The 12602-nt window shown below is 37.1% G+C and overlaps 1 protein-coding gene across 2 annotated transcripts in view; it reads left to right on the top strand.

Moving 5' to 3' along the window:
- The window catches only part of RPGR (retinitis pigmentosa GTPase regulator), an 89622-nt gene that overhangs the window by 76639 nt on the left and 381 nt on the right, over positions 1 to 12602 (top strand). Inside the window, exon 18 of one of the 2 annotated variants that reach the window (XM_057537769.1) lies at positions 8044 to 8111. The exons of the other annotated variant lie outside the window; for it this stretch is intronic. Coding sequence (XP_057393752.1) covers positions 8044 to 8049 — 6 coding nt within the window. The 3' untranslated portion in view covers positions 8050 to 8111. Of the gene's footprint in view, positions 1 to 8043; positions 8112 to 12602 lie in introns of those variants that run through there. 2 annotated transcript variants of the gene reach the window in all.

The raw sequence follows: 12602 nt of genomic DNA, 5'->3' as shown, positions 1-12602 counted from the left end.
TTCTAGTTCTGTCAAAAATGTCATGGGTATTTTGATAGAGATCGCATTAAGTCTGTAGACTGCTTTGGGTAGTATGGCCATTTTAACAATATTAATTATTCCAGTCCAAGAGCATGGGATATTTTTCCATTTCTCTGAATCATCTTCAATATCCTTTATCAGAGTTTTATAGCTTTCACCATATAGGTCTTTTACCTCCTTGATTAAGTTTATTCCTAGGTATTTTTTTGATGCAGTTTTAAAGAGGATTGTTGGTTTTGTTTTGTTTTTTTTTTAATTATTTTATTTTATTTTTTTTTATTTTATGGTTGTGTTGGGTCTTCGTTTCTGTGCGAGGGCTTTCTCTAGTTGCGGCAAGTGGGGGCCACTCTTCATCGCGGTGCGCAGACCTCTCACTATGGCAGCCTCTCTTGTTGTGGAGCACAGGCTCCAGATGCGCAGGCTCAGTAACTGTGGCTCACGGGCCTAGTTGCTCCGTGGCATGTGGGATCTTCCCAGACCAGGGCTCGAACCCGTGTCCCCTGCATTGGCAGGCAGATTCTCAACCACTGCACCACCAGGGAAGCCCAGTTTTTTTTTTTAACTTTCTTTTTCTGGTATTTAATTGTTAGTGTAAAGAAATGCAACAGATTTTTGTATATTAATCTTAGATTCTGCTACCTTGCTGAATTCATTTATTAATTCTGATAGTTTTTGTTTGTTTGTTTGTTTGTTTTGGCCATGCCACATGGCTTGCAGGATCTTAGTTCCCAACCAGGGATTGAACCTGGGCCACTGCAGTGAAAGCACCAAGTCCTAACCACTTGACCATCAGGGAATTCCCTACTTCTAATAGTTTTTGTGTGGAGTCTTTATGGTTCTCTATATAGAGTATCATGTCATCTGCAAATAGTGATAGTTTTACTTTTCCCTTCCAACTTGGATACCTCATTTCTTTTTCTTGTCTGATATCTGTGGCTAGAACTTCCAATACTATGTTGAATAGAAGTAGTGAGAGTGGGCATCCTTGTCTTGTTCCTGAATTTAGTAGGAAGGCTTTCAGCTTTTCACTGTTGAGTATTATGTTGGCTGTGGGTTTGTTGTAAATGCCTTTTATTATACTGAGATATGTTCCTTCTACCACTTTGGTGAGAGTTTTTATCATGAATGGATGCTGAATTTTATCAAATGCTTTTTCTGTGTCTATTGAGATGATCATGTGGTTCTTTTCTTTTGTTAATGTAGTGTATCACGTTGATTGATTTGCATATGTTGAACCATCCTTGCGACCTTGAAATGAATCCAACTTGGTCATGGTGTATGATCCTTTTTATGTATTGTTGGATTTGGTTTGCTAATATTTTGTTTAGTATTTTTGCATCTGTATTCATCAAAGGGATTGGCCTTTTATTTTCTTTTTTTGTAGTATCTTTGTCTGGTTTTGGTATCAAGGTGATGGTGGCTTCATAGAATGAATTTGGGAGTGTTCCTTCCTCTTTGATCTTTTGGAATAGTTTGAGAAGCATAGGTATAAGTTCTTCTCTGTATGTTTGGTGGAATTCCCCAGTGTAGCCATCTGGTCCTGGACTTTTGTTTGCAGAAAGTTTTTTATTACAAATTCTATTTCACTTCTAGTGATCAGTGTGTTCAAATCATCTATTTCTTCTTGACTCAGTTTTGGCAGAAACTTGTTCATTTCTTCTAGATTGTTCAATTTGTTGGCATATAACTGTTCATAGTATTCTCTTATGATTCTTTTTATTTCTGTGGTGTTGGTTGTTATTTCTCCTCTTTTTCATTTTTTACTTTATTTGGGTCCTCTGTCTTTTCTTCTTGGTGAGCCTGGCTAGAAGTTTGTCGGTTTTGTTTATCTTTTCAAAGAAAAAAACAGCTCTCGGTTTTATTGATCTTTTCTATTGTTTCTATATCTCTTTTATTTATTTCCTCTGATCTGTATTATTTCCTTCCTTCTGCTGACCTTGGGTGATTGCAGTGGGTTGGGGTAGGAGGAGAGTGTGACTACGAAGTGATAGTAGGAGGCAGTGTTTTTGGAGTGATGGAACTGTTCTGTATCTTGATTTTGGTGGTATTGCCTAAAACTATACATTGTAAGAACTGTACACCCAATAAAGGTCAGTTTTATTAATTTTTATAATACCATTGAATATACTTTTTAAAAAAGCCAATTCAGTCAAATAAATTATATGGACCTAAGACAATGAGACTTGAAAATCTAACTTTTGATCTAAAGGTAAAATTTGGGTTATCTTAGAGTAGTAGTTCTTAGCCAAGGCTATATGTAAAACACAGGGAAGTTTTTCAAACGTAACTGCCTATGACCTACTTGGTTCTGATTCACTAGGTCAAGGCTAGGGCTGGTCATATCTTTTAAAATAGCTTCCAAGGTAATTGTGATATAACATCAAGTGGAGAATAATTTATTTGAACTGACAAATTACTACAAAACTTCAGAATGTTGTCTCTCACAAGCAAACTACTATAATAATTAGAAGAAATTTCCACATTGTTTTCTCTGAAAGATACTAGTTGTATTAGTCTAGGTAGATTAACTTCTGTAACAAAAACTCTCCAAATCTGAGTTAACTGAGTATTTATTTCTTGGACATGTCAAAATACACCAGTGGTATCTACATACCACTTGTGTGACCTTCCTCCACACAGTAATTCAGGAATCTTGTCTCTTATCATTTGGTGGCTTAGTATTCCCTTGGAGTCTTGCCATCCTCCAGGCCTGGAAGTTGTATATATCACTTATGCCCACATTCCACTGGCATTCAATGGCATGGGCCCAACTTACTGTAAGGAAAATTGAAAAATGTAGGCTAATTGTAAGCCTAGGAAAACAAGGGCTCAACACAATTGAATATACTTACTCTGTGTGCCAATGGAGGGCATATCCATGTACTTTCACAATTAAGAGTGAAGGAGTATGGAATACTTTATACTTTTTATAATTTAAAACTCATTTTAAGACATTGCCAACAGCACAAAAAGCCAAGTTTCCAAAGCATAGTTGTGTGTTACTAAGAATACTGGAAAATACATAAAAGTTTAATTTGGGCTTTGGAGGCCTCCCACCCTATTCTTGCTTTTGATCGCAAGGACCTGCTGACATCACCCCTGATTGTTTCCCTTGTACCCTAGTGAATGGTCTTGTCCTCTAGGTTTTGTTTATCACCTCTGTTCTTCTCCAGAGTATTCAGTGAAGATCCACACAGGTGTTTCCTCCCTTCTTACTTCCCACACAGATAGTCATATAGACTTGAGAAAAATTCACTCATTACACATTCATTATTACAGTATATAAAAATATTATCCATAACCACAACATGTGTACCATATGTCTTAGCACATATGATAAATTGGATGTGGTCAGTGGGATGAGCATCACAGAGGTGCTCCAAGAAGAATGCACATATGGAATATAACTTTATCCCATTCTTCATTCTCCACTTAAGTGCTAGAAAAGTGATTCTTTGGCTTGTGTGGTAGTGATGGCAGCAGCATTTGTACATGTGGGAAGAGGTAGAAAAAGGAGAAACAGAAAAATAGAAAGTGTCAATGATCTACTGATACAGGAATTTATCCCCTATTTTCGTAGAAGGGCCTAAACATTAAACAAATGAAATAATCAATACATTTTGTCTGTTTCCTATGTTTGTAACAGACTGCATTTGCATTGATTTGAAAGCAAGTTTTGTTTCCAAGGAGAGATGGCTTACAAGGGTTTTTATGCCTCCTCTTTCCTGAAAAGCTGAATAGAGTAACATAATTGGATAGTATTTTGGCCATCTTTCACAATCATTAATAAAGGGATTACTCCAGCCACAAAGGCATCAAAGTAAGTACTTTCAGGGGTCAGAAGAGAAGGTACTCCAAAAGACCACACCTCTGTCTTCAGCATGAGGTCAGTGTCAGAACTCCATTGTAGGGTTATGACTTCTTAGTAGCAGGATTGTTTTATTTAGAAAACCAGCAAATTCTTTACTTCCATCAAGAATTGAAATATAAGACACAGGGCTCAGACAGTGTGTGGGTGAAGCAATAAGAAAAGGAGTAAGAAGTATGTGTAAACTGATAAAATCAATGTCAATTAGGCAATGGGTGTTTAGTTTCCAAGCCTATATGTCACTTGTTCCCTAAAATTCCCAATCGTGTAGATTTTGAATCCTCAAAAGGAGGCCTAGCAGCACACTTTCCTCAGGATTGGTATCTAATACTAAGGGGAATGATCATAAAAGAGAAAATTGAGAAGTTGGAAGAAATGTGACATTTCATAAACCATAGGAGACAGTAGAAAGAGGCCTTGAAGGGATTGAAGTAGCCAAGGTTGAAAGAGAAATGGAAACCCAAATTACACAGGGAAACATGGACCCTCCCTCTGAACTATTTGGATTTAAGCATAGCTGAAGAAGCTGAAGGAATTTGGTTTTGTAATACAAGCACAGTACATTTTCCTTTGAGCAACTACCTGCCATGTTTAAGTTTCTGAAAATAATATAAATGATTTTATCAATGATAAAATAGCCTACAAAACCCTCTAAATCTTGGGGCAGAAATCTGACCTCCCAAAAACCACTGCCAGAAAATTTCTTCATATATTTGTATAAGGCTCATTGGAAGTTGGCAAATTGTTATAATATTTCAACAATTTGTTATTAACTACCTCAAAAGTTTCCAGAGAAAAAAGGAAGTAGAAACATAAGCACCATTGGAAAATAATTTTCTCTGCCTTTTAGAAATTGTCTATGTTTTAGTAGGAAAAGACTAATAATTTATCCTCTCTAACTACCAAAAAATAGAACTTAAAGAAATTGACTAAACTGATATTTTAAACAGCTTTGTTAAATTTTTCATTTCAGTTATTGTACTTTTCAACTCTAGAATTTTCATTTGGTCCTTTTTTATGATTTTTATTTCTCTATTGAGATTCTCTATTGACTCATTATTAACATATTTTCTTTTAATTCATTAAACATAGTTTCCTTTAATTACTTGAACAAATTTATAACACCTACCTTGAAGACATTCTCGGCTAAATGCAATATCTGGGTCCACTCAGAGTCAGTTTCTATTGACCACATTTTTCCTGAGTCTGGGGTACACTTTTCAGTTTCTTTGTATGTCCAGTACTTTTTGGTTTAAAAGTGGACATTTTAGATAATATTTTATATAGTATATTCTAATAACTCAAGATTGTTTTATTTTTCTGGAAGTTTTTTTTTTAGAATTTTATTTATTGTTTTATACAGCAGGTTCTTACTAGTTATCCATTTTATACATATTAGTGTATGTGTGTCAATCCCAATCTTCCAATTCTGGAAGTTTTTTTATAGTTGTTTTATTTGTTTGATGTTTAGTTACTTGTCTGAACTTAAACTGCAGAATCTGTCTTCACCCACCTCCAACCCCCATCCTCCCACCTCATTCCCAGTATCCAGCTGCTGATGTCTCTGTTCAGATTTTTAATTAGTTTTGCATTTTAGCCCAGCTTCCTAAAGGTTGCCTCTGTGTCTGAATAGCTCAGTTGGTTAGCCAGTTAATTTGGCTGAAGTTGTGTTCAAACAGTTGTGCTCATAAGGCTTCCACCCTCTGCTGATTGAACTGTGCATAGTTAAGGAATGCATTCAAACTTGCAGCCAGTTCTTATGTTTCCCTTGGCTTTCACTTTTCCCCAGGATCTTTTGAGTCTCCCTCATGTTTTTAGTTTAGCAGTCCATGAGGTTGGTATGGACTTATCTCAGCACTTCTCTGGTTCAGTGGTTTCAGGATCTCCCCATTAAATATCTGGCTATAATCAACCTCAACCTAGGACCTCAGCCTTGGACTAGCAAAGCTGGGAGGGTTTCCCCCTTCTGTTACAAACCAAATCCATCACTTCTGTCTGGCATATCTGTGGGTTTTCATCCTCTCCCCTTTATCCCTCACAGGTGTTACCCCCCCCCAATAAATATCCTACACATCTGATTCACATTGGCACCTGCTTTCCACAGGACCTAAACTGACACAATGGGTGGCATAGTTAAATGGGCCATCAACCTTGCAGTTTTCATTGAGGAGGTGTTTAAACTAGAATTGGATGATCCAGAACCATCCTCATTCATAAAACTGAGACTGCTCTGGAGCAAACGACTGGTCTCTCTCCAGGTCTGCTAGCTGAAATTAAAGATACCGCTCAATGCTTGAAGGAACCCAGGGGTTAAATTACTCATTAGAAAGGAATGAGGCAATCATATAGGAGAGGATTCAATAGCCATTGGAATTTAGTCAGTTGTCACCAACCTTAGGTGAGAAAACTAGATTAAGAGCTGAAGGAGGATCCACTGGGGGTACCATTCCTGGCAAAGACCTCAGCCAGGAGGTAAATAACCTTCTAAGGTTTCCTAACTGTATCAATATTTGCATTTAAGTACTAGTAATAGAGACCTGAATATAGTAGCTAAAAACACAACAGTTTATTCTCTTGCATAGAACAAGTTCACAGGTAGACAGTCTTCAATTGTTATGACAACGCCACAAAATCATCAGGGATCTAGAATCATCTTAACTTTTGCTCAGCCATTCTCACCATGTGGCTTCTTCTGTCCTTAAGGTCACCCCATGTCCCAAGGTAGATGCTGGAATTCCAGCCATTACATATGTAGTCTAGGAAAGAGAATGGAAGAAAAGCAACCCCAATTGAGTTAGCTCCTTTAAACAACTTTTCCCAAAGTTGCTTACACCACTTCCGCTAAATCCCATTGGCTAAAACTTGATCATATTTCCACAACAAGGGGTTCAGAGGCAGAACATGTAGTTCTTTATTCTGGGAAGCAATGTGCCTAGCTAAAAATCCGGCTTCTGTTATTAAACAAGTCTTTGCCACAGTGATCCCTCAGTTTAAAAAAATCCACAATTGATCTAGGTTAAGTGGAACAGTGTGGACAGAAAGAGACAGGAACTTGGGGAGATATTTTTCCTTACGGGCTCCACTAGAGACAAGAGGACAGAGTCAACCCCTTTTGTGAACCGTGGCATGGAATCATCCATAACCACCAGGTACTAGAGAAGAGCCCTGCTCACTACCCTGGAAAGACCCCAGACATGAGATTCATTAGGACGCAACTCCATGATATTTTATATAGCATTAGAGACTTCTTTGGGCTAACAGAAATTGGAAAGGCTCAGTCACATCTAGGTTACAAAAAGGAGAAGGTTTTATATAAACTTTCTTAACCAGTTTGGTCTTGCATAATCATGCCTCCCCAGGCCTTCCTCCCAAAAGGTACTGACTGTTTTAAAATAGCAAAATAAAATCAACCAAATTGGCTGTGAAAATCTACTAAATATAAACTCTGATTTGGTAACAGCCTCACACACACACACACACACACACACACACACACACACACACACACACACACACACAAGTACACACATTCTAGTGAAAATCATCCCAGGTCCAGAATTGAGTCTGGTAAACTGCAGTTGTACTTGATTGTTACTTTGACTTTACCTGAGAAGTCTTCACTGAACACACAGGGAAGATTTTAGAAGAGTTTTTTTTTGAAGTAGACAGTTTTTGCCTTCTCTCTGATTATTCATGGAATGAATATATCATTTTCCTATGTCAGAACTCCTCTGTTGATGAGATATATAAATATATAGAAGTGATAATAATTCATGTTAATGAGGTATATGATATAACAGACACTTTCTTGAATGGGAAGCATTCAGCAAGAGAGAACTGCACAGTTGGTTTTCTCCATTCTGGACACCAGAATCTTGCCTACAGCTGTCAGGCAGAGACTCCCATTCCAAGTATCTACCTTCCATAACACATGGAGGAAGCATTTCATTGAGAACTTCATGAAGACAGTGAGAATCATAAATGTATATATTTCATTACAAAGTTAAAGCATGATTATATATAATAATTATAACAATAACATTTAATAAGCATTGATACACCACACACTGTTCTAAGTGCTTTCTCTTTATTAAGTCATTTAATCTTCACAACAAGCCTATAAGAAGAGTTATTATCCTAATTTTCAAATGTAGAAGTGAGTCACAGAGAAGATAATGAACTTGCATCAGAACACACAGCTTGGGCTTCCCTAGTGGCGCAGTGGTTAGGAATCCGCCTGCCAATGCAGGGGACACGGGTTCAAGCCCTGGTCCTGGAAGATCCCACATGCCATGGAGCAACTAAGCCCGTGCGCCACAACTACTGAGCCTGCACTCTAGAGCCCACAAGCCACAACTACTGAGCCCGTGTGCCACAACTACTGAAGCCCGCGTGCCTAGAGCCCGTGCTCCGCAACAAGAGAAGCCACCACAATGAGAAGCCCACACACCGCAACAAAGAGTAGCCCCCCTCGCCACAACTAGAGAAAGCCCGCGCACAGCAATGAAGACCCAGCACAGGCAAAAATAAATAAATAATAAAATTTTTAAAAAATAATAAAAATAAAAGAGATACTTAAAAAAAGAACAACACACAGCTTGTAAATGGATTTCTAACTTTACAAAACCCATGTTCTTATTCACGACACTTTAAATTGTGTATAGTAATTATTTCACTTCCACATTAATTTCCTTTTTTCTCTCTGAAGAGATGATGAATATCCTTAGCCAGGTGTAGCTAATAAAATGCTCTTCATTTTGATCCTGTCTTGTTTTACTTTGTTGTGTTACTCAAGTTCTGTTGATAAGTCCTCTTCTCGGTGTCACGTTGCCATATCCGCTGGGGTCTGTGTTGAGTTAGGCTACATTTATTGGCTTTGTACTGTGTCAGCTTAGCTAACCCCGGAACTGTGTTTCTCAGAATTGCCTTCCTTGTGTGGTTCTGGTTTCTGGTTGGCCACAAGAGATTGTAGAAGGTAAAGATTCAGTAGTAATTATTCTCTGAAGGTCAGTGTAAGGTACCAGGCAATACTGCAGAGTGCACACATTGCCACTGGTATGCTGGCTTACCTTGTTAGCACCGGATAGCAGCTGGGCCCGCAGGTTCTTCAGCTCCTGCCTGACCTTCAACTTCAAGTTCTGGGCCACTTGCATATGCAGCTGCATAACAAAAGATGCCAATTTCTGCAGGTCACCCACATCACTGAAGCTGGAGATGGTAATGATAGATGGTTTCCACTTTGTGAGTTCCAGTTTGTCCTTTCTCTCTCCCACTTCACATTCAGCTTTTCTTGCTGACAGCTAGCCCTGCTACCTACAGTGACTTCAGGCTCGTCACCATAAGCAGAGACAAGTTTTTCATACAGTTCCTCACCAGTTCCCACAATTGCCTAAGGTCTAATCCTTATGATAAATTTCAAATTCCATGTGGCTTACAGTGGTTCTGCTTTCCTAATTGAACCCTGATGGTGAAACCAATTTATTCTATGATGACGAACTAACGTCAAAGCCAATGGCTTAACAAAGGTTTATTTTGAGCTCAGGTTACAAATCCAGTGTGAATCAACAAAGTGGGTTAGCCAACACTTGGTACATATGGTAAGCTGTTTCAACTGTAGCCATTCTAAAAGGTATATAGTGTTCTCATTATGGTTTTAATTTGAGTTTCCCTAATGATGTTGAGCATGTTTTCTGTGCTTATTTGCCATCCATATATCTACTTTGGATTATCTTTTCCAAATTTGTGAGGTTGTTTATTTTCTTATTATGGAGTTTTGAGAGTTCTTTATGGATATGTGATTTGCAAATATTTTCTCTCCATCTGTGGCTTGTCTTTTAATTTTCCTAACACTACCTTTTAAAGAGCAGATGTTTTTAATTTTGATGAAGTCCATTTAACATTATTTTTTTATGGATTGTGCTTTTGATGTCATATCTAAGAAATCTTTGCCTACCCCAAGGTCACTAAGATTTTCTCCTGTGTTTTCTTCTAGATATTTTATAGTTTTGTTTTATATTCAGGACTGTTATCCTTTTTGAATTAATGTTTGTCTTTAGTGTGAGGTATGGATCAAAGTTTTTCATTTATTGAGATATGAATGTTTAATTGTTACAGCACTAAAGGAAAAGACTATCCTTTCTGTGCTGCATTGCTTTTGCACCTTTATCAGAAATCAATTGTCCTTATATGTGTGGACCTATTTCTGGACTTTCTATTCTGTTTCATTGATCTATTTGTCTACCTCTATGCCAACACCACTGTCTTCATTAATGTAGCTTTTTAATAAATCTTCAAGTCAAGGAGTGTTACTCCTCCAAATTTTTCTTTTCTTCTAGGCCCTTTCATTTTTATATTCATTTTAAAATCAGTCTTTTAATTTCTGTTTAAGAAGCCTACTGAGATTGTGATTTGAATTGAACTGAGTTTAATGTATAGAACAGTTTGGGGAGAATTGACATTTTAACAATATTGAGCCTTCTGATCCATGAACTTTAATTTCACTTAACAATATTCTATTGTTTTGGGTATTCAGATCTTACAAGCTTTTGTCAGATTTATACCTAAATATTTCATATTTTAATGCTATTACAAATGGTACTATATTTAAATTTCAACTTCCAATTGTTTATATAATTTACAGTATAGGGAACTCACTTATCAGTTCTAATTGTTTTTTTGAAGATTCCGCTGGATTTTCTACATAGACAATCATTTCATCTTTGAATAGACAGTTTTACTTTTTCTTCCCAATCTGAATACCTTTGTTTTCTTTTTCTTGCCTGATTGCACTGGCTAGAACGTCCAGTACAATAATGAATAGGAGTGGCAAGAGTGGACGTCATGATCTTAAGGGAAAAACATTCAGTCATTCACCATAAAATATGATATCAGCTGCAGTTCTTTTGTAAATAAATGCTCTTTATTGGGTTGAAGAAGTTTCCTTCTAGTTTCAGTTTGCTGAAAATTTTTACCAGGAATGGATGTTGAATTTTGTCAAATACTTTTTCTGCATGTATTGAGATTATCATCTAGTTTTTTTATGGTCTGTTAATGTGGTGAAATATAGTGATTGAATTTTGAATGTTAAAACATTTGTATTCCTCTGCTAAACTCTTTTCATGATGCATTATACTTTTTATGTTATATATTGTTTGATTCAATTTGCTAAAGAATTTTTACATCATGTTCATGAGGGAAATTGATCTGTAGTTTTTTTGGTGTTTTTTGTTTTTTGGTAATATCTTTGGTTTTGCTATCAGTGTAATGTTGGCCTCATAGAATGAGTTGGGACGTGTTCCTCCTCTTCAAGTTTCTCTAAGAGTTTATGAGAATTGGTATTATTTCTTCCTTAAATGTTAGGTAAAGTTCACCAGTGAAGTCAACAGGGCCTGGAATTTTCTTTGTAGGGAGGTTTTTGACTACACATATTGACTCTTAAATGCTAAAGCCTAGGAATGATGCATCACACTTATAGCCAGAACCAGCGGCATGGTTCTGCCTAAGTGTAAGAAGGCTGGGAAATGTAGGGGAGCACATAAATATTTAGTGGTCAGTAAATATCTGTGCCATAGGGTCTTTGGAAATTTTATAGAAAATTAAGTCTACTTTGAGTAATTGTTCAAAGTTTAAGGTTGTGAGATGTAGCAACTATATTACTAGGCAGGTTTGTCCCCTTCAACACTGCAAAAAACACATTGCTTTTATCGTACGACTCTGGAAATAAGATCACATTCTCTGTGCTGTGGCTCTGTTCTCTTCAGTGGAAACTCAGTTTTCTCCTCCTATGGCTTCTGGTCCACATTGGTGAGGAGAGGATTTTATCCAAGTTAGGCTTTGGCAGGAAAAATAATTTCTAGATTGGATCCAAGATGAAAATGGTTCCTTGGCCTTATGGAAACACAAATACCATGACTCGTCCTGTCTTACACTATAAATATTCCAGTGTCTGCAGAAGCTTCTCTTGGCTGCCGAACTGTTTAAATATTTCATGTGCACCAATATTTAGGATACAAAACCCCACAAAAGCTTGAATTTTATTAAAACTTTCATATTCTTAACACTAGTTTCTTTGGTGTGCCAGATAAATATATTTGATCATAAATTAAGAACTTATTGGAAGTTATATCACACAGGGCACATGTCAAGATGCTGCAACAGAGAACTACTATTCAGTGGCTTATTCAGGGTATACGTTTCTCTCTCAGATCACAGTCCAGAAATGTGCAGTCCAAGGCTAGTAAAGCTGCTCTGCCATCGTCAATATAGGGCTTCCATTTATTTCATGGTTCAAGATAGCTTGGGTCCAGTTCGCATCATCTCCCAGCCAAGATTAAAGGGAAAGGCTCAGGAGAGCACGTGAACCTTCCCTTGTAGGGGAACAAGTTGGAAATAGCATACATTACTTCTGCTTCGCTCCAATGACCAATACTCAGCCTCATGACCACACCAAATTGCAAACAAGGATGAAATGTCATCCTGAGCTGGGAATCCAAGTGCCTAGGTAAAGCTTGGGAATTCTGGGGGGTTTTTTCAGCTTTTTTTAAAAATTGAAGTATAGTCAATTTACAATGTTTTATTAATTTCTGCTGTGTGTATGTATGTGTGTATATATATATATATATATATATATATATCTCCATTCTTTTTTTAAAATATTCTTTTCCATTATGGTTGATCACAGGATATTGAATATAATTCCGTGTGCTATACAGTA

Source organism: Balaenoptera acutorostrata, chromosome X (assembly GCF_949987535.1).
Source record: "Balaenoptera acutorostrata chromosome X, mBalAcu1.1, whole genome shotgun sequence".
Lineage (NCBI taxonomy): Eukaryota > Metazoa > Chordata > Mammalia > Artiodactyla > Balaenopteridae > Balaenoptera > Balaenoptera acutorostrata.
Note: the sequence above shows the minus strand (reverse complement) of the source record. Positions and strands in the feature narration are given on the sequence as shown.